Source organism: Notamacropus eugenii, chromosome 5 (genome assembly GCF_028372415.1).
Source record: "Notamacropus eugenii isolate mMacEug1 chromosome 5, mMacEug1.pri_v2, whole genome shotgun sequence".
NCBI lineage: Eukaryota > Metazoa > Chordata > Mammalia > Diprotodontia > Macropodidae > Notamacropus > Notamacropus eugenii.
The window spans coordinates 133,743,747-133,769,627 of record NC_092876.1 but is presented as its reverse complement, the minus strand read 5'-3'; the positions used below and the strand labels follow the sequence as shown (position 1 = coordinate 133,769,627).

Below are 25,881 nucleotides of genomic sequence, written 5' to 3'. Positions count from 1 at the left end.
TAAGTTCACTTTGGAGGCCCTGGAGGCAGGGGTCTTAACTTCTTGTGATATTAAGCCTTGTCCTTCCTCATGTGAAAGAATGAGGAGGGACCTGTTCATAGAGAAAGTAGCCTTCTATGGTCTTATTTTTTCTCCTTTTTTGAGCATTTTCATAGCCACTTACTTGACTTCTGAATCATTTGTCAAGAGGATGGTCCTATTGCCACTCCTCTCCCCAGTATTGTGTTCAAGGCTGAGATGGTACTCAGCTGCTTGATTTCCCTGGGGATTTGGGTGGGGGTGGGGTCATCACTCAGGGCTGAGGTTTAGATTGCTGCTCCCTACTGCCAGAGACTTTAAGCTGAGCTGCCTGGACAATGGATCCAGGTTGTTTCCTGGCCACTATAGCTGCCTGCAACCTGTTGCTGCTGCTGCTGCCACCTCCTGGGGCTATTGCTGGAGGAACCCCATTCCCCTCTCACCCACCTAGGAAAGCCCTCCCACACTGACCTTTGGAGCTTTCTTTGTTGCTTGTGGGTTGAGGGATCTGGAACCCTCCCTGCTGGGAATTCTGCCCCAGAAGTCTGTTCAGGTCCTGTTCATTCCAGTGCAGTGCAGCCAGGGCTGGGCTCTGCTCTGCTCAGTGTCCTGTGAGATAGACCTTTCCTGTTGGCCTTCCAGGTTACCCTTGGCTGGAAACCTCTTTCTCTCCATTGCTCTGTGACTTTTGCTGCTCTAGAATTTCTTGAGAGTCATTTTTACAGGTATTCTGTAAAATTTTCCCCCTGTGGGTAAAGTGCTAGAGTATATGCACTTTTCTAGTCTGCCATCTATACTCCACCGATTCAGTAAAATAAAGTAAAAAGTCAAATTACCAGCATCAAAAATGAAAAGTGTGAATTCCCACCAATGAAGACAAAATTAACACAATAACTAAGAGCTATTTTGGCCAATTGTATGCCAATAATCTGACAATCAAGTGAAATGAATGAATTTTTACAAAAGTATAAATTGCCCAGGTTAAGAGAGGAGGAAATAGAATACTTAATCCTATTTTAGTAAAAACAAATTGTGCAAGCCATCTATGAACTCCTCAAGAAAATATTCTCAGGGCTTAATGGATTTAAAAGTGAGTTCTATCAAACCTTTAGAAAACGGTAGGAGAGGAGTTTGGATTAAGGGTGGGTATGGAGGAAAAGAGAATGATTTTTTAAATGAGGAAAATGAGATTCTCAATATGTAAGAGAACTCCATGACTTTGAGTGTTAAATGATGGGTAGCTTATAAACTTAGACAAAATGATTTGAAGAACAATATCAGGGACTATTATTGCTTTTTAAAAATTTAATATTTCCTCAGTTACATGTAAAAACAATTTTTAAAATCGTTTCAAACTTAGCGTTCCAAATTCTCTCCTTGTCTCCCTTTCCTCCCTGCTTCATTGAGAAAGCAAGCAATTTGATACAGGTTACATACAGAAGTGGTCATGTAAAATATATTTCCATGCTAGTCATATCATGAAAGAAAACACAGACTCAAAATGAAGAAAGCAAAGAAAAAATATGGTTTGTTCTGTATTCAGCCTCATGTGATATTTTTTTAAATCTGGAGATGGATAGCATTTTTTAAAATCATAAATCCTATGGAATTATTTTTGATCATAGTACTGCTGAGAATAGTCAAGGCATTCACAGTTGATCATCATACACTGTTGCGGTCACTGTGTAGGATGTTCTCCTAGTTCTGCTGATTTTATTTTGCATCAATCCATGTAAGTCTTTCCAGGTTTTTCTGAGAGCCTCTTGCTCATCATTTCTTATAGCACAATAGTATTCGGTCATAATCATATACTACAACTTGTTCAGACATCCCCCGATTGATGAATATTCCCTCAGTTTCAGATTCTTTGCCACCACAAAGAGAGCTGCTATAAATATTTTTGTACACATAGGTCAATTTCCTTCTTTAAAGAATCTCTTTTGTATATAAACTTAGTAGTAGTATTACTTGGACAAAGGGGATGCATGTTTTTGTAGACCTTTAGGTATCCTTCCAAGTTGCTCAATAGGATGGTTGAATTAGTATGCGATTTTGGAAACAGTGCATTAGTGTCTCATTTTTCCCATATCGACTCCAACATTTGTCATTTTCCTTTTCTGTCACACTAATCAATCTCAAAAGTGTGGGTTGATACCTCAGAGTTCTTTTAATTTGTATTTCTTTAATCAATAGGAATTCAGAGCATTTTTTGATATGTCTACAAATAGTTTGATTATTTTGTGTGAACACTAACTATTCATGTCTTTTGGTCATTTATCAATGGAGGAATGACTCTTATTTTTATAAATTTGACTTGGTTCTTTATATATTTGAGAAATGAAGCCTTTATCAGAGAAACTTCCTTTAAATGTTTTTCCTGGTTATGATTACTACTATGTATTTTCCTGCATCTTATTTTTCCCCATTTATCCTACTCTCTCTCCTTTCACCCTGTCATTGTTAAAGTCTTTGCCTTCTTACTTCGACCTCCTCAATCCATCCTCCTTTCTGCTGGCACACATCCTCCCTTCTCTCAGTCCCTTCCCATTCAACTTTCATGTGGGCAAGGGAGATTTCTCTTCTCCAAACTGAGTGTGCATAATAATCCCTCTTTGAACAAATTCTGATGAGGTTAAGGTTCACCAGCTACTATTTTAGTACACTTTTAGGTTTATGAGGTTTATGAGTACTACTATTTCTAGCAATAAAAAAAAAAACTGCATGTGGCACAGTGGGTATAGCACTGGGTCTGGAGTCAGGATTGACCTGAGTTCTAATCCAACCTCAGATACTTACTAGTTTTTTGACCCTGGGCACATCATTTAACCTCTACCTAACTCAATTTCCTCAACTGTAAAAAGGGGATAATAATAGCAGCTACCTCCCAGGATTGTTGTTAGACCGAAATAAGATCACATTTATAAAACCCATAGTACGGTGCCTGAAACATGGTAGGCAGTTGATAAATGATTATTTCCTTCTTACTACTAATGTGATGTAGCTGTGATAGTATTACCATCTCCATTTTGCAGATAGACAATTTGATGTTCAGACAGGTTTGGTTGTGGAGGTGTAATACTATGTGGGAAAAGGACACAGAAGGAAGCAAATCCCATTAATCCAGAGTCCTCTACATTCCCAGACCTTCTTTCAGATCTCCTTCCATCACCATTGCCATTCATCCTTCTAGTATGCCAATCAACAGGATGGTATCCAGAGCCTCAGGAGTGGTGCAGGTGTTATAAAGAGATATCTAAAAGCAACAAAGAGGAGCCAAGATCATGGAGTGAAGTCAGGGACTCACCTCAACTAAAACAAATTCCCCTTCTAACAACTTTAAAGTAACACCTCTAAATGAATTCTGGAGCAGCTGAATCCACAAAAGGACAGAGAGAAAAAATTCTACAGCCCAACACAATTTAGAAGGTTCGTAGACAAGGTCTTTCTCACTGGGGTTTCAGTGGAGCACAGTCTTGTGGAAGCCTTGGGGTGACCTCAATCAATGCAACAGAGGCTACTTTGGGGGTCTTGGACCAATGAGAGTAAGGGGGTCAGACAGTTTGTCAGATGGAGATTACAAGGAATCCTTTGCTGGCACTGGGTGCAGGACCCATAATCAGTCTGGGTCCAAGTACCAGGGCAAGGAGGAGCATTAGCTCACTAGAGTATGAACCGCCGGGGAGTGGGAAGCCTGGTCACTGGAAGGAGAAAGAAGTCTTCTGAACATGGAAAGAAGTAAGAAAACTGGGGACAGGATAGGGATGGGACTTTTACAAGGTTATGTGCATTGGGATTTGGGAGGGTGGGGAGAGGATGGGGTACTTTGGGAGGGTCATGTGGATTGACGTTGCGGGAGTGGGGGAGGGGATGGGGGACTCTTGGGGGGGTTGGTGAAGTGGGGGTGGGAGGGTAGGGGGAAGATAAAAGAACAATGATAGGGTAAAAAGAGAGGTTGAGAAAGAAAACAATGAACTAAAATAGGATGGAGGGCAATTCACAAACAGTAATTATAACTTTGAATGTGAATGAGATTTTCATAGCAACTCTTTCTGTGGTGGCCAAGAACTTGAAATTGCAGGGATGCCCATCAGTTGGAGAATGAGTGACCAAGTTTTGTTGTATGTATGAGATGGAATACTATTGGGCTAAAAGAAATGATGAGCTCAGTGATCGTAGAAAGGTATGGAGAAACCTCCATGAAGTGATGAAGGGCAAAGTGAGCAGAGGAAAGTGAACATTGTATACAGTAACAAATATATATGCAGGCCTCTGCCATGATTAACAAGGCAAAACTCAGGCAAAGAACAACTCTAAGGAATTTAGAAACAAAACACCAAGGCAGAAAGCATTGCCTGCTGGGGTTCAAAGATAAGATTGCTTTTAAAGACAACTTTTCATAACAAAAACAAAATAGTCCTGACAGTCACTATCTCCCCAACAGGCCCCTGAGTCTCAGCTTTTTCCCAGTTACCTCTTCATAAGGGGGCAGGAAGAGAGCCCATGTGACTACATCCTGGTGAACACTAGCTGCAAAATCAGACAGGCTGGAAACAGTGGGGTAACCAGAATGGAGTCAGCACACATTTCAGTAAAATATTTACAAAACTCCCACAACACTACTACACTAAACTAGATTAAGACAATGCTATAAAACACCTGAAATACACCCTTACACTCCCTTTCTACCATTCCAGTTGTATATATTACACGTCCTCTCCACCCCTGAGTTCTGTGGGATCCAGTGACAGTGGCCTCCAGGCTAGTTTTTCCATCAACAAGACCTTCCATCTACCAAATCTCAAGTTTTCCCCGATTGTCCCCCGTAGTTGGAATTCTCTTCTTCCTTGTCTCCACCTCCTTGCAGCCCTGACTTCTTTAGAGACACATCTAAAGATCCAGCTTTAGCAAAGTGACTTCCTCAATCCTACTTGTACCTCATCCTTCCTTCTAGAAGAGGGCATCACAAGGCTGCTGTCTTGGCTTGCTGCAAAAATAGATTGAAGCGGGGCAGAGCTGGTCCAAGTCATCAGCGCCCCCAGACAAAAGTCAGGAAGACTGGTGAGCGCCAGCCATGTGGTGAGTGACCTGGGCCTTTTAAAATTAAGTCTTTGCCACCTCTCACTGTGTCTGAGGCCAAGCCCCTTCAATGACCAAGGGCTGGGTATGAATTGAGACAGAGGATAGTCTAGTTAACTCTCAGAAAAACATCAGTCTGGGAGGAGAAAGACCCTCAGAATTTCTGGCCAGAACAGAAAATAATTGCTATGTAGACTCTTTCTAAGCCATGGAAACCTAAATGATGAGCACCAGAGGCTTTTGTTGGGGCCTGTTACTGGTTATACAATGAAGGCCAGAGTACTGGTGGTGGTCCTTTGTTCTCAAGGAGGACCAAAATGACGCCACCATGATAAAGTGAAGTTTCAGTGTGTCTGACTATGCCTGATCAGACTCATTTGAGCTCGGAATGCTCTACCACAGATTGGGCAGAGGTAGGCTGTGTGTACAGTTGGGGTGGAAACTCCCAATTTGCACATCCTACATTTCCTTTGTGCTATCTCAATTCTGCTTTGCTCATAGAGGACAGCATTCTCTCTGATGTGGGCACACTATGCTGAGTGGTCCTGTGCCAGTGTCTCCCATGTCATACAATCAAATCCAAAGTTCTTGAGAGGGACCTTGAGAGCGTCCCTGTATCATGTCTTCTAGGATATCACTCCTAGGGGAAGCTCCAACTATGCCCCCTAAGTCTCAGGGCCTCAGTTTACCAGGACAGGAGCATGGATAGGAGGCTATCTCCTTCAGGAGAGAGAAGCTGGTAGCAAGGAGGCAGTGATAGGAGCAGGGTTGCCAGGAGGCTGGGGAGAGGAGCTGGCTCCTGGGACCAGGCTGATTCAATGAGCAGAGAAGGGTGTGGCATGAGAAGTGGGAGAGACTCCGTTTCTAGGTAACTAATCATTTTATTAATGATAGCTAGTGAATAATTAATAAAAGGATGGTCACTTGGCTTCCTGTGGTAAATCAAAGTCCCCTCCTGGAGGTCTCTTGATGTGGAAAAGTGAGCTTTTCCAAATCAACTCTGACTGGCTAATAATTGATAAGAGAATGAATAATATGATAAAAGGTGATCCTCTTCTAACAAGGGGCTGAGGGACATAACTTTGATTCTGTCACTCATGGACAAAGAGAGACTCATCTACAACCAGATTACTCCCCCTAGTAATCTATACCAAAGATCTTACCCCCTTCCCTCCAACATCACCACTCAAGCCTGTCTGAGTAGGACATAAAGAGGTAGAATTCACCTGAATTTGATTCTGTTTGTAAAGGTTTTTTAATTGGATGGGGCAACAATTCCACCTAGATAAGATGGTCTGGGTAGAGTAAATTTTTGAGCAAAGTCAGTAATTTCATTTAAAGTTTGGCTGTATAATCTACCGGAATGTATTTCTGAATGAGGAAATAGAAAAACAAATCTTCATCTCAATTAATAATTAGTTATTCATAAAAGAGAAAAATAATCATTTCTCTCACAAATGAGACTCAGATGAGGGAAAATACCAACCACACCTAAAAATCATTGATTAAGATAATATATTCATCTCAAAATAACTAAATTCCTTGAGTCAGCCTGTGGGTGGGTAGACCTAGGGAAGGGTCATGGTGTCTGAGAGTAAGGAAGAGAAGACTAGGACATTCAGGAAAGAGTGTGACTGGTGCCTGAGACCAGGTCCACATTCAAGGATTAAAGGGAATAGTTCTGGGAACAGGCTGCCTGGCAAAGGGCAGCCCTGCAATCCCCATCCCTCCAAGACCTAAAAAATAACCCAGAAACCAGATCTTGGATGGGGTGCGTGGAGGATGTGGCTGAGGTGAGAACATGGCTAAGAGGTTTCTCTACAAGAGATCATTCTCCTGATTCCCAGTGGATAATCATCTTTGACACAACTCAGCTATCACAGGAACTACCCAGGAGTTTCTCTGTCATCCTAGCAAAGTCCAGGTCTCAGAGCCCAGGACTAGACCATATGTTCAGAGCCAAGGGAGGTGTCTGAGTCCAGCAAAGCAGGGGGACCTCAGATCCCTTTCACAGCAAAAACCCCGGGGTCTGGAGACTAATGGAACCACTGAAGGTGTAAGGGCAGGGCCTTCTCTTACCTCTGCTTCTCTGTCGTTTTCTTGCGCAAAAGAAATAAATCAGGAAGAGGGAACCAATGAAGACCACACATGGTACAGCAGCAATGATAACACGTGTCATCCGAGATGAGGGGAGATTCTCTGAAAACAGCACCAAACTCCATTATTGCCTAAATCAGAGAAGGGGAAATGCCCTGGTCCCCGATGCCTGGAGCCCAGTTTAGTGGGGGGAGCAGAGAAGGCATCAGGACTTAGGAAGTTCTGGGTGCAGATCGTGGCTTTGCGCACAGATGATACAGTCTTCCTCTCACTCCATCAGCCTCTAAATATCCCCCCAAAACCAAGCTTCCCTAGGACTTCAGAGAACTGGATGTAAGAAATAGAAGGGAGCTTAGTGAGAGTCCAGCCCCGCTGCCTCAGTTTACAGAGAGGAAAATGAGAGAGAAAGGGCTTCCATCCTTCAGCCTGTAAGTCCCTGAGCCAGGACTGATGTCTGGGTCCTCTGACTCCCAATTCAGGCCAATTCCCACCTCCTCCTCACAGCTGCAGCCTTACAGATTCAGAGACTTTCAGGGGATGATGGGACCTTAGATGGTATCACTGTGGAGGGAAGCCATACACATGAGAGTCAAGAAGGCCGTAGGGATGTGTCTGGGAGAAGAAAATGGCCAAATATGGAGTGAGAAGACAGGGGTCTTATTCCCAGTCCAGACATTTACAAATTGTAAAGCCCTTCCCTTCTCTGGGTCTCCTTTGCCTCATTTGTTAAATGAGGGGTTTTGACTCGATGCCCTTTAAAATCTCCTCCAGTTCTAACAGTCTGTGATTGAAAAGAAACCCATAAACCCTGCAGGACCTACCTGCTACCTGTAGCTCCACGTGGGTTTCATTGTAATTGTCAGGTGCCTGGATACAGCAAGTGTATTGACCAGAGTCAGAGACCTGGACGTGATGGATCCTCAAGATCACCTTCCCCTCAGCCATATCATGATGTAGTAGTTCCATCCTCCCCTGGAACTCAGCACCCTGGAATTCCTCCAGCTTCTCCCTATTGCTGTACCTGTACACAAGATTCTGGTTCCTGAACCAGTTCACCATCATGTCCTGAGCATCCATCTTAGGGGAGAGTTCACAGGACAATGTGACATCTTCCCCCTGCTTGGCCTGAATGAGCTGAACAGGGCCAATCACTGAGAATGCTCCTTTCTTGCATTCTAGAGACAGAACAGAAGAAAATCAGAGGACAGTGTAGGCCAAGGATTAAGAGTATTTCTTTGTGTGCTTGAGGGCCCAGCAGATGCAGGTCTGACTTCTGGATCACCTGCTGCTGTGGGCCCAGTTCTTGAGAAATTCTTTTGCTTCCCCTGCTTCCCTTGGAGACAAGACATTCTCCTGACTACTTCCTATGGTCAGAAAGGAGGGAAACATTTTAGAGGATGGAGAATTAGTGTGGAGGCCAGGAAGGCAAAAGATGCCATCAATGGCCTTGAGGGGAGCATTGTATTAGCCTCTAGTCTGCCACTGCCCATGGGTCACTTTTAAGGGAAGAGGGAGCCCAGGCTCCTCAGCTGGGGTATGCCTGGGCCTTAGGTGATTGATTGTGCAGCTGAGTTAGAAGGAGGGTGGGCCACAGAGTCAGGGGAGGGTTCTATGTACAGGAGCAGTTCAGTTCACTGGAGAGTTGTAGAGTCTGGTCACCTGGATAAATGGATAGGTGTGTCTGGTGTATCTGGATCTCCCCTGGCTAGGATTGGGAAGGGTCTGATCCACCATTCTTTCCAAGGAGTTCACAGAAAATGGGTGAATATGCCAGTCCCTGCCAAAAGTAACTAGACTTTGATGGGACACTTCCAGAATGTAACGAACAGAGAGTCTATGAGTGCTGAGAGACCTGGCTTCTGATCCTGACCTGGCCATAACACCTTTTGCCATAACACCTCCTGCAAGACGTCCTCCCCTCCTACCCCTTTTCAGAATGCTCTTGGTCATTTTTCACCCTGATGCTGTGGGTCTGTCATCTCCCCGCAGGCCCAAACACTCTCCTTACCTTTCCCCATCTGGTCCTGAGCACTGTTACTGAATCAGAAGCAACCATTGCCTCCAAGGAAAGTGTGTCAATAGACTGCCCCACTGTCCACTCCCTAAACTCTCCAAAGTGCAGCTCCCTCCCCTGGCCCCCCCTTTCCTGTCCTCCTGTTCTCTCTGCTGTTGGAATGGCGTCTCCCTGAGGGCAGAGCCTACCTTCCTTTTTACTTTGTGCATCCAGTGCTGGCCTGTAGTGTGTGCTTAACAAATGGTTTTCTTTTATTTCTAGCTGTTCAGTTAGCCAATTAGGAGCTTCCTTACTACCTGCTTATTCATTCATTTTCTAAGCTTCACTTTCTTCCTCTGTAAAAAGAATGATTTTGAAAAAATATCTTCTATTGTCCCTCCAAATTTTATTTCTTTGTAGGATTTCATACTTATTAGCTCTTAGCTGTAGCGTATATTCTTTCTCTTTTCCCCCCACTTAAGAGTATTTCATTTTTTCCAATTCCATGTACAGTTTCCAACATTCACTTTTATAAAATTTTGAGCTTCAAATTTTTTTTCTCTCTCCCTCTCTCCCCTGTCCCCCTTCTAATATGGTAAGCAATCTGCTGTAGTCACAATCATATTAAATCTACTTCCACATTTGCCATGTATGAAAGAAAAATAAGAACAAAGTGGAAAAACCGTGAGAAAGAAAAAAGAGAAAATATTGTGCTTCAATCTGCATTCACACTACATAGTTCTTTCTCTGGATATAGATAGCATTTTCCTTCATGAGTCTTTTGGAATTGTCTTAGATCATTGCATTGCTGAGAAGAGAGAAACCTATCAAGGGAAGGAATGTATCTTGTATAATATTACTGTTACTGTGTACAATGTTCTCCTGGTTCTGCTCACTTCACTCAGCATCAGTTCATACAAGTCTTTCCAGATTTTTCTGAAATCTACCTGCTCATCATTTCTTATGGAGCAGTGGTTTTTCATTATATTGATATACCACAACTTGCTCAGGTATTCCCCAATTGATGGGTATCCTGTCACTTCTGAATACTTTGCCACCACACAAAGGGCTTCTATAAATATTTTTGCACATGTAGGCATGTAGGTCCTTGGCCCTTTTTTATGATCTCTTTGGAGTACAGACCTTGTAGTGGTAATACTAGATCAAAGGATGTATATTCATAGAGAGAGATGGATAGATATAGATATGTATCTACCTATATTTGTATCTATTTATATATATCTATATCTACATAGTTTGGTTGCCTTTAGAGCACAGTTCCAAATTGCTCTCCAGAATGATTGAATCAGTTCACAATTCCACCAACAATGTATTAGTGTTCCAATTTTTCCATATCTTCTCCAACATTTGTCATTTTCCTGTTTTGTCAAGTTAACTAATCTAATTGGTGTAACATGGTACCTCAGAGTTATTTTAATTTGCATTTCACTAATCAGTAGTGATTTAGAGCATTTTTTTCCTGTGACTAGAGATCGCATTTGTTTCTTCATGTGCAAACTGCCTGTTTACATCTTTGACTATTTATGAACTGGACAATGAATTGTACTCCTATAAATTTGACTGTGTTATCTCTATATATTGGCAATGAGGCCTTTATCAAAGTTATTTCCAGCTTTCTAATTTCATTCTAATCTTGGTTGAATTCCCTTTGTTTGTGGAATATCCCCTTTTAATTTAATGTGATCAACATAATCCATTTTGTATTTCATAATATTCTCTGTTTGTTGTTGGGTCATATATTCTTCCCTTCTCCATAGATCTGAGAGGTAAACTATTCCTTGCTCTCCTAATTTGCTTATGGTAACACCTTTTATGTCTAAATCATATACCCATTTTCACCTTATTTTGGTACATGATGTAAGATGTTGTTCTTTGCTTAGTTTCTGTCACACTACTTTCCAGTACTTTTTGTCAGATAGTGAGTTCTTTTCACAGAAACTGGAGTTTTTGGGTTTATCAACAGTAGATTCCCGTAGTCCCTGACTACTGTGTCTTGTGTGCCTAGTGTATTCCACTGATCCACCTCTCTGTTTATTAGCCAGTACCAAATACTTTCGATGATTGCCACTTTATAATGTAGTTTTAGATCTAGTGCGGTGAGGCCACATTTCTTTGATTTTTTTCTCATTAATTCCCTTGATATTTTGTTATTATTTTTTAGGTGTATAAGATAATATTTTGGTAGTTTGATAGGAATGTCATTGAACAAATAAATAAATTTAGCTAGAATGATCATTTTTTATTACTTTAGCTCAACCCACTCTTGAGAAATTGATACTTTTCCTATTATTTAGATCTGACCTCACTGGTGTAAAAGTGTTTTGTGATTGTGTTCACATAGGTCCTGGGTTTTCTTGGCAGGTAGAATCCCAAATATTTTATATTGTATACCATTAGTTTATATGAATTTCCTCTTATCTCTTCTCACTGGGCTTTGTTAATATTGTATAAAGACATGACCAAATGAGATAGACCTTTCTTTGCAACCTTCTAAGTTGTCTTGGGCCATAAAATCATTTCACCTCAACCTTTGTTGGGTTCTTCCACTCCAGAATTTATTTGGAGGTTTTATTTACTCCCCCATCAGGTCTCATCTTTTTGCTTTTTGATATCTGCGTGTAAGTCCTGCAACATAGAAGGTTCCCACCACCCCTGAGACAGCAGAATCTATCCTGTTGATTGATCCCTCTGAGTTAGGGGATGAATGGTGATGGGGATGTTAGAGGATCTGAACCAAGGTCTGGGGCATGGAGGAGCCTGGATTAATGGGATTTGCTAATTTTTGTGACCTTTTCCCAAATACCGTTAAGCCTACAGCATCAAACCTGTCTGACTATTCATCTGTCTGTCTGTAAAATGGAGATTATGATGCTACTATACCTACATCACAGTAGTAGCAGGAAGGAAATAACTATTTACCTAGTGAGTACTAGTGCTCTGAGCTTTAAAAACATGATCTCCCTTGATCCTCACAAAAGACCTCCTCATAATAACAATGTAATGATGATAATGACAATACCAGGGATAGTGATAATCACAGTCAGTATTTCTGTAGACTCCCAGATTCCTAACGCACTTTCCATGGGTGATCTCCCGTGGCCTTCTTATCAACACTAGGAGGAAGGAGGTGCTAGCTGGGCCAACAGAACCTTGGAATTGGAGGCAGGAAGACCTGAGTTCTAATCCAGCTTCAGACACCCCCTTCGTTATGTGATTTGGGTGAAGTTCCTCAAACTCTGCTTGTCTCAGTGTGTTCTTTGGGAAAACTGCATGAGAAAAAGCTGCCAGGGCTGAGGATAAAAAGCATCATTGTTGTCCAGTGTATTGCAAAGCGTCATGTGCTACAGACATGCTAGTTGTTGTTTGTCCTGTATTACAGATGAGGAAACTGAGGCAGAGAGAGATTAAGTGACTTGGCCAGGGTTGTACAGTTAATATCTGGCAAGATTCAGATTCCTTTGTGCCCAGTTCCATGTCTGAGTAGCTGTTCTGCCAAGAGAGCATCCCCCACATCCCATCTATTGATAAAGCCACTCAGTCCTTGGTCAATGCTTGTTGACTGACTAACTGACTGATTGACATGTGCTCCTGACTCTAGATCCCCACCTGCAATCCCCCTTCCCACTTGGCCTGGGCTCTAGGCTCATGTTCTTTATATCCAGAACGGACCAAACCACTCCTCTCTCCAGATGTCTTTAGTGGTTTTCTCCTTCCCTCTGGGTGAGACTCAGACTTCTCTTCCTGGCATTCAAAGCCCTCTACAATTCAGGCCACCTGGCCCTTCTCATCTATTGCATTTGAATCCTCTCCTGGTGCTCTGGGCTCTAGCTACACTGGACAGTTCAAGGACTCCTGCAGACATCAGCTCTTCTCAGCTCACATGCCTATGTTCATGTGGCCATGAGGGGGTGCCGCATGGGGGAGTGGGGAGAACACTGGTCCTGGAGTCAGTAGGACCTGAACGTAAAACCGATCGCAGATACTTAGTAACTGGGGACCTGGGCAAGGCACTGACTCTCTGACTCAGTTTCCCTCCCTGTAAGATGGGGACAAATTAACACCTAGCTCTTTGTATGTCTCCTGCCCTTTGTAGCCAGACTCCTCCACAGTCTTTCTACAACAGACACCTCCCCCTGTCCTCACCCTTTCTTATTAACCCCTTACATTCTGGCTCCTGACCTCCTCACCCCACTGACACTGCTCTCTCCAAAGTCACTGACAGTCACTTAGCTGCCAAGTCCAACAGCCCCTTCTCAATCCTCCTTCTCCTCGTTCTCTCTGCATCCTCTGACATTGCTCATCACGCTCCACTATTAGATGCTCTCGTCCCTGTAGGCTCTCAGGACCTCCCTTTCTATCTGGGGTCCTCCTACCTATCTGAGGGCTACTTCTCTGCCTCCTGTGCTGGATTCTCAGTCACATCCTGCCCTCTCACTGCAGGTGTCTCTCAGGGTTCTCTCCCTAGGGCTCTTCTGCTCTGCCTCTAGACGACTGCACTGGTCATCTCATCAGCACCCATGGATTTAATTACTGACTCTCTGCTGATGATCCTCAAGTCTGCCTCTCCTGTCCCTGTCTGTCTGCTGACCTCCAGTGTCAGATCTCCACCTGCCTCTCAGACATATCTCAGTCTAGATGTCCAGTAGACCTCTTAAACTCAACCTCTCCTGAACGGGACTCATTATCTTTCCTCCACATGCTCCCCATGTCCTATCTTCACTATAAGTGTAGAGGACAACACCCTCCTCCCTGCCCCTTAGCCTTACTCCCTAGCAATCACCCTGGATTCCTCCCTCTCCCTCTTCCCCCACATCCAATCCATTGACAAAGTCCCTCAATTTCACCTCTCAGGCATCTCTCCTATAACCCCTTCTCTGCTCTCACAGGGCCCCTCCTCTAGTACAGTTCCTCCTCATCTCAGGCTTTGATCACAGCAATAGTCAGCTGGGGTCTGCCTGCCTCACTCCTCTTCCCACTCCAATCCACCCTCATCCAGACACTAAAGGCATGTTCCTAAAGTTCACATCCAGTCTTGTTCCTGTGCTACTGATCAAATTCACAGCCCTCCCTAACCCAGACCCTCCTACAACCCTGATCTTCTAACTTCTTACTCCTGAACAGCTGCTTTTCAGTGCAGTGACTCAGGCCCCCTGCTCATTCCCTCTCTCAGCTCTGGGGATCCTCTCTGGCTGTTCTCAGGCCTGGAATGTTCCCCCTTCTCCCCTGTGATGACCTACCTCCCTGGCCTCCTTCAAGACCCATCAGAAACCACACCTTGTACAGAAAGCCTTAGCTCACCCCTTGTAACTCCAGTGCCTTCCCTTTTATTTGTTTCTTATTCATCCTGTATGTTCTGTGCTCTGTGGATGTGTGTCAGCATGTGGTCTCCCCCATTAGACTGTAAGCAGGGACTGCCTTTTACAAACTCTTCTTGTATCCCCAGTGCTTAGTACAATGGTGGTACACAGTAGGTGCTTAATAAAGGTTCCTGATTGGTTGTTGATAAAGCCCTTTGTCAACATTTAAGCATTTTAGATATGTCAGTGATGGTGATGATGATGATGATATGATTCTGTTTCCTATTAATGGGACTCCTTCTTTCTTTCTCTTTCTATTTCTCTTCTCCTCATCTAATACAGCCCGTCTCAGATGCTGCTGCCTGTAGAAGGCCTTTCCTGGTCCTTATCTCTGTAACAGTCCTCACTTTTATGTATCACCTAGGACCAAGAGTCCTATAAAGTAGGTGACTAAGGCTTTCTCAATTTAATTGAGTAGTGTTTAATTTTACACCTTGCACACATTATACTTGCATATAGTATTGATTATCATATTACTTTGTGTTTCTGATCTCCTTATTATAGACAAATCTTCTTGAGCCAGGGTCCTGGTTCAGTGTAAACATCATAGGGTCATGAAAACAGTAAATGGTCAATAAATAATAATGCCATCAAAAATGAGAAGAACTCACATTTGTGTAGTGCCTTTTAGGCCAGCTGAGTGACCCAGTGGATGGAACACTGGGCCTGGAGACAGGAAGACCTGAGTTCAAGTTCTGTCTCAAATACTTCCTAGCTGTGTGCACCTGGGCAAATCTCTTAACTTGATTTGTCTGCATTTTCCCATTTGTCAAATGAGCTGACGAGTAAGAGGGCAAACTGCTCCAGGATCTCTGCCAAGAAAACCCCACATGTGGTCACAGAGTCAGACAGGATTGGAACAACAGAACACCACTACCAAGATGGTGATTTGCATGTGTGATACACCTTACAAATATTATTTCACTTGATCCTCAAAGGAACCCTGGGGAGTAAAAGCTCCCACCATGCTCATTTTACAGATGATGAAACTGAGGCAGACTCTCAGGTCACACAATGAGTAAGTATCTGAGTCTTGGTGAGAATTCAGGTTTTCCTCCTTCCAGATCTTTTAATTGAATTAATTATGGTCTGGATACTTATTCAGAAACTCATTATATTGTGTCTAATATTTTGTTTTGTATGTATATATTTTTTCTTTTTTAGGCAATCAGGGTTAAATGACTTGCCCAAGGTCACACAGCTAGTAGGTATCTGAGGCCACGTTTAAACTCAGATGCTCCTGACCTAAGGGCTGGGGCTTTATCTACTGTGCCATCCAGTGGCTCTGATTGTATATCTTCTTGTGCCTTTCCCCTCAATCTTCCACAGGCTACAAACATCTTATGAGCAAAATTCATGGGGCCTTCTTTTGTCTTCCTAATAGCATAGGGCTGGACAGACAGGAGACATTGAATGCATATTTGTGGTTGCACAAAAATGCCCAGAATATGGGCAGAAGACAGGAGAGAAGTCCTTAGCCACCTGACACCTTCCTCAGTCCATGGACTTGGGTGTCAGTTCAGGTCTTTTCCCCCAGGTCTCTAAGGCCAGGTTAGAGAGCAGGTCTCCCCAGATGTCAGTGGGAAACCCCAAGCCTGAAAGATCTCCCTGTGGGGAGAGCTCCATGTGGTTTAGAAAGCTCAGAGGCACCTGGGCTTCCATCAAAGAGGAACACCCAGCTTTCTTTGTTTTGCTCTTTCTTTTGCTTGAGAGAAAATGGATTGAGAAAGGCCCTGAAAGGCAGAGACTAAACAGGCAATAATGGTTGGTAGTGACTGTGAAACGTTCCTGGGTTCAGTGAATCTACTGAACTTTGTATTTAGGGATGATTGCGATTGTCTTCTGAGTCTGTGGGATTGTGTATGACCTTCCACCATTGGCTGCTGTGAGATTCCTTCCTGTAGGGCTGCCCACACACCCCAGAATATTGTTCTAGACTGGGGAGAAAGACTGGGTTCAAAATGCTTCACTGCCTATTGGGTAAAGACACAAATATTTGAAAGGGAGAGAGAAAGACTAGGTGGCTTTGCTTTGTGTCTCAGCTGACCTAATATGACAGGACCCATGTCGGGGATTCCAGGGGCCTGGAATCAGTCAGGGAGAAGCCATTCTGAGGCTCCTCACACTGGGGTGGGACCATTCACTTTCTGTTGGCTGCAAAGCTGAAACAGGCTGTGAGTGAAAAGTACCACACTAGGATTCATTCTTTCTCTCTGTCTCTCAGTCTTTCTCTCTGCCTTTCTATCTCTGTGGTTCTCTCTCTCTCTCTTTCCTTTTACCTGTGTCCAGAGGAAGTGCAAATTCTATTTACCCACAGCATAGGTACCATGAACTGAGCTGGGTAAGGAAGAAGGTTCTTTCCCTCCCCAGTGTAGGCCTCATGTCCTTCTAGATACGAGATTAGATTGTGGGTAGGGTTTATTGTTGGTCATTTTCACTTCTAGATATGGCACATAGATTTCCCACCCTACCCAGACCGAAGCCATGGAGACCTTGGAAGAAGAATAAATCCAAATGTTGCTGCCAGTCCAGAAGGGAAGTTGTGAGAAGCCAGGGGGCCTGGCACTGGAATCCAAGGGAGCTTTGGTCTCAGAACTTGGTGGGACTACACTATGTAGGAACTGGGATAAGCTATTAGCCTGAACTCCCTTCACCTCCCAACTCTCCAGAGGCTCAGGTGGCCTGTGTGGGGAGGACAATACCCTCAGGTATCAGGGAAAGTGTCATTTGTACATTTGTTCCCATGATAGTGTATAATTAACAATTAATATAGAAAAACAAATCTGAATATTAAGTTGTTACATGGAAAAAGGGGGCAGAAGAGTCTCTAAAACTGGGAGAATAGCAGTGGGGGGGGGGCTTGAACCAATGTCAGAGAGGCTGGAAACCCTAAACCCCATTAAAGGTGCCAGAGGACCCTGAGGGGCTGAAAGGCAACGGAGCTGCCTTTCAGTCAGTGGGGGCCTGGGTGGTTCCTGTGACACATATACAAATCCAAAAGCTAGTTGTGAGACTCCAGTGAGACAATGAATGAAAAGGACCTTGGATACTCTAAAGGTCTGTGCCAATACCAGGATATGAAGGTCCCTCCCAACTCCAGAGAAAATTCATGACCAGGTAGGACCTACCTGCTACCTGAAGGTCAAAGCTGGTTTCATTGTAAAGGGAACCTTTCTGGAAATAACATGTGTACAGGTCAGTGTCGGAGAGCTGGACCTGGTGAATGATCACGGTCACTTTCCCCTCAGCCATGTCCTCTCTCAGCATTGTTGTTCTCCCTTGGAATGCAGGGGCCTGGACTTCCTTCATCTCCTGCCCCCTGCGGTACAAGTGTACAACCCTTGGGCCTCTGACCCACTTCACAGTCATTTCTCGAGCATCCGTCTTAGGGGAGAGGTGACAAGGGAGCTGGACATCTTCCCCCACCCAGGCTAGGATGGGCTGAACTGGAGGGCCAGATACAGTGAAGGATCCTGTGTGGAGAACCAAGGAAAAAACAGCAGAAAATCAGAGAACATGGGGATGGAGCAGTGAATACGGCCTTCAGAGCAGGGCCAGGACAGCCAGGACTATTTAGCTCTGAATATGTTCCTACCCAGGCACTCCACTGCTGTTAGGCTGTCTTTGGTAAAATCACTTTCCACACTGTGATATATCTGTTAGATGGAGACAAGACATTCTCTCCTTCACTGCCTTGTATATTCAGGTAGCCAGGGCAGCTGATTGGAGGTAGAAAATCTGGGATGGAGGCAGGAAGGAAACAACTCTTGTCAATGACCCCTGGAGATTCCAGTCTCTGCCCCAGCACTGAGGCTGCCCAGATAACTTCCTAAAGCAGAGGCAGCCCAGACTTCTGGGCTGGTGTTGGACTTGCCCTTATCCTGTGGCTGTGCATCTGAGAGCTTTAGAAGGAGGCTGGGCCAGAGAACCTCTGTGTCTATGGGAGAGCCCTGTGTGATAGAGCAGTGCAGCTCAGTGGGGAAGAGGAATATGATTATGGGAATGTGGGGGGCTTCAAGGGCATCACTGTAGTGATGGCATCCTGGCTTATTGGGCCTGGAAGGAAAGGATTTGAGCTGAAATGTTAGCTCTGCTAATTGCTAGCTGTGAGGTTTTTGATGAGTCACTAGACCTCTCTGGGCCTCTAGTGGTTCAGTAAAATAATAGAATTGATCTCAATGACCTCTTTGGCCTTTTCCAGTTCCAAAACTGTGATTCTATCTTTGTTTTCCCTTGGTTCTATATGTCACTGGAGAGAATCTCCTTGCAGTTCTTTGGTACAGAGTACACAAAAAACTGAATTTTGAGGTCCTTTGTCAGAAAGGGAGAAACAGCTGAGTCCTCAATGACAGTCTAATTTTCCTATTTTTTTGGCTGGGTCTGGATCAGAAGACATGAAACTCTTGCATCTGTGGAGGGTATTTGTTCTGACAACCTCACTTACACATGGGTCAAGAGGGCAAGTACTAGTCTGGATCCCAACAGCCTCAGAAGTCTGCCCATTAGAGGGAGGGAGGAGGGGGAAATGGTCAATGCTGGGTTTAGAAGGCAGAACTCCTGGGAGGCAGATGGATCCAGATGCTCATCTAAATGATACTGCTGGGCCTGGGCCTCCTGGATCCCTGGCACATCTTTCTAGCTGAAACCTCCATCCAGGTTGCGTCTTCCTAAGTGCCCTGTACGTGGCATCTCCATGAAAAGCTCTGGGTCCTGGCCTGGCTTGGCCAGATTTTGTTTTGTTCCAAACCTTTCAGTCTTGCTGTTTCTTCCCCAGGGGTGGCTTTCCTTAGACCCAGGGCCTTAATCACCAGCATATGTTGGTCCCCTTGGTGGGGAAGAGAGGGAGTTTGGAAAGTACTTTATTGAACCCTGAAGGAAACTGCCCTGACATTCGAGTCTTTCAGATCTCACTTCTTGCCTCTTTTTCCCTCTCCACAGGATCGAAGTCAGAGAAGTCCTGTGAGTCCCAGGGAAGCCGAATCCTAGGAATTCTTGACTGGACATCAGAAGATTCCGATTCATGTCCTGCTTCTATCATGTCATGTTAAGCAAGTCCCAATCAGCCTCCACCATAGCTGCCTTGCTTATAAAATGAGTGTTGGATGTTTTGTCCTGCCTAGAGTTATTTTAAATGAAGTATGTCTTACTATGTCTTCTTGCAGGGTTTTGTTTGTGATCTATCGGAATGTAGATGATTTCTGTGGATTTCCTTTATGTCCTGCTACTTTCTAAAATTATTGTTTCAATTAACTTTTTGAGTCTTTCCAATTTTCCAAATATATCATCATATTATCAACAGAAAGAGATAATTTTATTAGCTCACTTCCTATTCTGATTCCTTTGGTTTCTCTTTCTTTTAGTGCTCTTGCTAGGATTTCTGTGTGCATTCATCCTTCGTTGCTTTAGAAGACCACGCCATCAGAGAAATGATGACATGACTTGCACTTGACTTTGTTTTGAGTGAGGGAGGGTCTTGCAGATCACCAGCCTCACTTCTCCTCCAGAGCCATCTGAATCCAGTGATCAGATATTCATCAGGATGACTGGAGATGACCCAGGATGAAGCAATTGGGGTTAAGCGGCTTGCCCAAGGTCACACAGCTAGTGAGTGTCAAGTATCTAAGGTTAGATTTGAACTCAGGTCCTCCTGACTCCTGCACTGGCACTCTATCCACTGCACCACCTAGCTGCGTTTCTAGTATCTTACTGAGCTATGGTGTCAGCTGGCATCCTTGCTTCACACCTGATCTTACTGGGAAGGCTTCTAGCTTAACCCCATCAGAAATGATGATTGGTAATGGTTTTAGACATGTCCTTTATCAATTTAAGAAAAAATCCATTCATATCATTACTTTCAAATGTTTTTTTTAATATGCAAATGAGTGTCTTTATGCAAAGCCTTTTCTGCATTTATTGATGTAATGGTAAGATTTTTAAGCTTATTATTGATAAAATCAATTATGTTGATAGTTTTCCTTGTTATATTGAATTCCTGTATTCCTAGTAAAAATCCCAAATAATCACAATGTATATTTTTTGGTAATATATTTTTCTGGTATTTTTAGCTACTATTTTATTTAAGATATTTCATTCATGAAATTGGTCCATAATTTTCTTTCTCTACATTTACTTTTCTTGCTTTTAATTGTCATTAATATATTTGTTTCACGAAAGGGCTTTGGTAGGATCCCTTCTTTGTCTATTATTCCAAATAATTTATTTCACATTGGTATTTCTTGATCTTTCAGTGTTTGATAGACTTCACCATTAAATGTGTCTGGTCTTGGCTTTTTTCTTAGGAAACTCACTTATGACCTGTTCAAATTTTTTTTTTAAAGAAACTGGTCTACTTTGATATTTCATTTCCTGTTCTATTAATCTAGGCAATTTATATTTCAGTAAATATTCTTGCATTTCACTTAAATTGCTACATTTATTGGCATATAATTGGGCAAAATAACTCTTTATAATTGTTTTAAATTCATCTTTGTTAGTGATATATTCAACCATTTCATTTAAATTAAATTAACCAGTGTTTTGTCTATTTGACTGTTTTTTCCATAAAACCAATCTAGTCTTATTGATTAATTCAATGAATTTTTATATTCACTTATATTAATCTAACCTTTAATTTTTAGGATTTTCAATTTAGTGTTTAATTGGGGATTTTTAATGCTTTTTCTTTTTCTTTTTTTATTGATGTCTTTTCAGTTTTCTGCAATCACTTCCATAAATCTTAATTTTTTTTCTCCCTCTCTTCCTCCTCCCACCCAAAGACAGTATGCAATCTCATATGGGTTCTACACATGCATTCTTATTAAGCACATTTTCATATTAGTCATGTTGCATGGAGAAATTAAAATGAATGGGGGACATAAGGAGAAAAAAACAAACTAACACAACACATAACAGAAGAGAAAATATTCTGCTTTATTCTGCATTCCAATTCCATAGTTCTTTCTCTGGATGGGGGTGGCATTTTGCCTCAAGAGCTATTTGGAAATGTTTTAAGCCCTTGCATTGCTGTGAAGGGAGAAGTCTATTAGAAACAGTCCTCACACGTTGTGGCTGTTTCTGTGTACAATGTTCTCTGGGTTCTGATCATTTCCCTCTGAATCAGTTCATATAAGTACTTCTAGGCTTCTCTGAAGTTCTCTTGTTCATTATTTCATATAGCACTCCATTACAATAATATACTATAACTTATTCAGCCATTCCCCAGGTGGTGGGCATCCCCTTCATTTCCAGTTCTTGGCCACCTCAAAGAGAGCTGCTATAAATATTTTTGTCCACGTGCGACCTTTTCTCATTTTTATGATCTCTTTGGAATTATAATTGAAATGGATTACATAGACTTTACAATACTTTAAATTTGAGCCTTAAGATACAATGACACACACTAAAACAAGCTTAATAGGTAATTAAGTTTTATTACTACAAGTAGTGCAAGTTAGCAAGTGTATGCATATGAGGAGCAGATAATAGTTAAGACAGAATAGAAAAGTCATATGTCACCAGACAAGTCTGAGCTCCAGCACTTTGGCACAATTGAGAGGCTGAAGAAGGGAGGGAGAGAAACAGTCAGCAAAGGTCCTGGCTGGGAGAACAGAAGCAGGTGTCCCTGCTTCTGTAGCAAAAGACATCCAAAGATCCATCTCTCACTCAGTTCCTTTATACAGGTAACTTCAGGGAAAAGAGGATCATTAGAACAAAGAAGGAACTCTGGACAAAAGTTCCCGTTGTTGACTTTGATGTATGTGCCCAAGGACTGGTCAGGACCTTGAACACAGTCACCTCCTCCCTTAAGGAGTTTTATGACTCATAAGATTAGGGTCCCTTTGTCTTGGCTGCATGCTTCATTAATTCTGCTGCTTCCCCTTGCACTCCTAGTTAATCCTATCAACTTTATGTTACATTCCTTATGTTAGGTCATTTGGTGGTCATGCAAGGGGCTGGGGAGAAACTTCCTCATTTTCCCCACAGGGATACAGTCCTAGAAGCAATATTGCTGGGTCAAAGGGTATGCACATTTTTGTAGCCCTTTGGGCATAGTTCCAAATTGCTCTCCAGAATGGTTGGGTCAGCTCAGAGTTCCACCAACAGTGAATTAGTGTTCCAACTCTTCCACATCTTCTCCAACATTTATCATTTTCCTGTTTTGTCATGTGAGCCAATCTGATAGGTGTGATGTGGTACCTCAGAGTTGTTTTGATTTGTATTTCTCTAATCAATAGTGATTCAGATTATTTTTTCATTTGATTTTAAATACCTTTAATTTCTTCCTCTGAAAATTCCCTGTTCATATCCTTTGACCACTTATCAATTGGGGAATGACTTGCATTTTTGTACATTTGACTCAGTTCTCTATATATTTTAGAAATGAGGCCTTTATCACAGACACTAATTGCCAAAATTCTTTCCCAGTTTTCTGCTTCCTTCCTAATCTTGGTTATATTGGCTTTGTTTGTTCAAAAACTTTTCAGTTTAATGTAATCAAAAATGTCCATTTTGCACTTCATAATGTTCTCTATCTCTTTCTTGCTGGGTCATAAATTTCTTCATTCTCCATAAGTCTGACAAATGTACTATTCCTTCATCCCCTAATTTGTTTATAGTATCAATCTTTATCCCTGGATCACATATCCATTTGAAATTTATTCTTGTGTATGGTGTCAGGCATTGGTCTGTGCCGAGTTTCCACCACACTGTTATCCAGTTTGCCTAGCAAGTTTTATCAAACAGCGAGGTCTTATCCCAGAAGCTGGGGTCCTTGGCTTTATCAAACTGTAGATTTCTATATTCATTAGCTACTCTGTCCTGAGTACATAAACTATTCCACTGGTCTACCCCTCTGTTTCTTAGGCAGTACCAAGTGGTTTTGATGATTGGTGCTTTATAAAACAATTTGAGATCTAGTAGGGCTAGGCCACCTTCCCTAGCATTTCTTCTCATTAGTTCCCTTGATATTGTGGACATTTTGATCTTCCAGATGAATTTTGATATTATTTTTTGTAGTTCTAGAAAATAATTTTCTGGTAGTTTGATTGGTATGGCACTGAATAAATAAATTAATGTAGGTAGAATTGTCATTTTATTATATTAGCTTGGGCTACTCACTAACAACTGATGTTTTTCCACATACTTAGATCTGACTTTATTTTTGCAAAAATTATTTTGTGATTGTGTTCATATAGTCCCTGGGTTTGTTTTGGCAGGTAGACTCCCAAAGTGTCTACAGTAGCTTTAAATGGGATTTCTCTTTCTATCTCTTGCTTTTGGGCTTTGTTAGTAATATATAAAAATGTAGATGATTTCTATGGGTTTATTTTGTAACCTGGAACTTTACCAAAGTTGTTTATTATTTCAAGCAGTTTTTTTACTTGATTCTCTGAGATTCTCTAAATATACCCATCATATCATCTGCAGAGAGATAACTTAGTTTATTCTTTGCCTATCCAATTCTTTGAATTTATTTGGCTACAGCTAGCATTTCTAATACCATATTGAGCAACAGTGGTGATAATGGACATCCTTGTTTCACTCCTGATCTTATTGGAAATGCCTCTAGCTTGTCCCCATTGCATATAATAGTTGCTGAAAGTTTTAGGTACATACTGCTTATTATTTTATGGAAAGTTCCCTTTATTCCTATGTTTTTCAGTGTTTTCAATAGGAATTGGTGTTGTATTTTGTCAAAAGCTTTTTTTGAACCTATTGAGATAATCATGTTGTTTCTGTTAGTTTTGTTGTTGATATGATCTATAGTGCTAATAGTTTTTCTACTATTGAACCAGCCCTGCATTCCTGGCATAAATCCTACTTGATCATACCGTATTGTTCTTGTGATAAGTTGCTGTATTCCTTTTGGTAATATCTTATTTTAAATTTTTGCATCTATATGCATTAGAGAAATTGGTCTATAATTATTTTTCTCTGTTTTGTCTCTTCCTGATTTATTTATCAGAACCATGTTTGAATCATAAAAAGAATTTGGCAGTGCTCCTTCAGCAATTTTCCCAGATAGTTTACATAGTATTGGAATTAAATGCTTTTAAATGTTTGATAGAATTCACTTGTAAATCCATTGGGCCTTGGATGTTTTTTCCTAGGGATTTCATTGATGGCTTGTTCAATTTCCTTTTCTGAGATGGAGATATTTAAGTACTCAACTTCCTCTTCTGTTAACCTGGGCAATTTATGTTTTTTAAAATAATCATCCCTCTCATTTAGATTGTTGAATTTATGGGCATACAGTTGGGCAAAGTAATTTCTGATTATTGTTTTAATTTCTTCTTCATTGGAGGTTGGTTCATCCTTTTCCTTTTTGATATTGGTAATTTGGTTTTGTTCTTTCATTTTTTTAATCAAATTGACCAAAAGTTTATCAGTTTTATGGGTTCTTTCATAAAACCAACTCTTAGTTTTATTATTAGTTCAATAGTTTTCTTAATTTCAAGTTTATTAATCTCTCCTTTTGTTTTTAGTATTTCTATTTTGCTATTTACTTAGGGATTTTCAGTTTGTTCTTTTCCAAGCGTTTTCAGCTGCATTCCCAATTCATTCTTCTCCTCTTTCTCTGTTTTACTCATGTAAGTTTTCAAAGACATGAAATTTCCCCTAAGAACTACTTTTTGCAGTATCCCATAAGACTTGATCGGTTGTCTGGTTATTGTCATTCTCTTGAATGAAGTTGTTGATTGTTTCTATAATTTGTTGTTTAACCCACTCATTCTTTAAGATTAGATTGTTTAGTTTCCAATGAATTTTTGGTTTATATTTCCATGGTCTTTGATAACATGATTTTTATTGCATTATGATCTGAGAAGGATAGATTGACTATCTCTGCCTTTCTGCACTGGATTGTGAGGTTTTTATGGCCTATTACATGGTCAATTTTTGAATATGTGCCATGTACCACAGAGAAAAAGCTATATTCCTTTCTTTCCCCATTTAATTTTCTCTAAAGATCTATCATATCTACCTTATCCAGAAGTTCATTCACCTCCTTAATTTCTTTCTTGTTTATTTTGAGTTTATATTTATCAGGTTCAGAGAGTGGGAGGTTGAGGTCCCCCACTAGTATAGATTTGCTGTCTACTTTTTCCTGTAACTCCCTTAACTTCTCCTCTAAGAATTTGTTTGCTATACCACTTGGAGCATATATGTTTAGTAATGAAATTTCTTCATTGTCTATGGTGCCTGTTAGCAGGATATAGTTTCCTTCTTTAACTCTTTTGATTAGATCTGTTTCTGCTTCTGTTTTGTCTGAGATTAGGATTGCTACCCCTCCTTTTTTACATCAACTGAAGCACAAAATAT

At 41.7% G+C, this 25,881-nt stretch overlaps 1 protein-coding gene across 1 annotated transcript in view; it reads right to left on the bottom strand.

Moving 5' to 3' along the window:
- Window positions 1-1,318: 1,318 nt before the first annotated feature.
- Window positions 1,319-25,881, bottom strand: part of LOC140505205 (myelin-oligodendrocyte glycoprotein-like) — a 42,238-nt gene continuing 17,675 nt past the window's right edge. The window contains exons 3-6 of the mRNA XM_072610962.1: window positions 17,691-18,035; window positions 8,013-8,366; window positions 7,174-7,293; window positions 1,319-3,271 (exon numbers count right to left, since the gene is read on the bottom strand). Coding sequence (XP_072467063.1) covers window positions 3,258-3,271; window positions 7,174-7,293; window positions 8,013-8,366; window positions 17,691-18,035 — 833 coding nt within the window. The 3' untranslated portion in view covers window positions 1,319-3,257. The remainder of the gene's footprint in view (window positions 3,272-7,173; window positions 7,294-8,012; window positions 8,367-17,690; window positions 18,036-25,881) is intronic.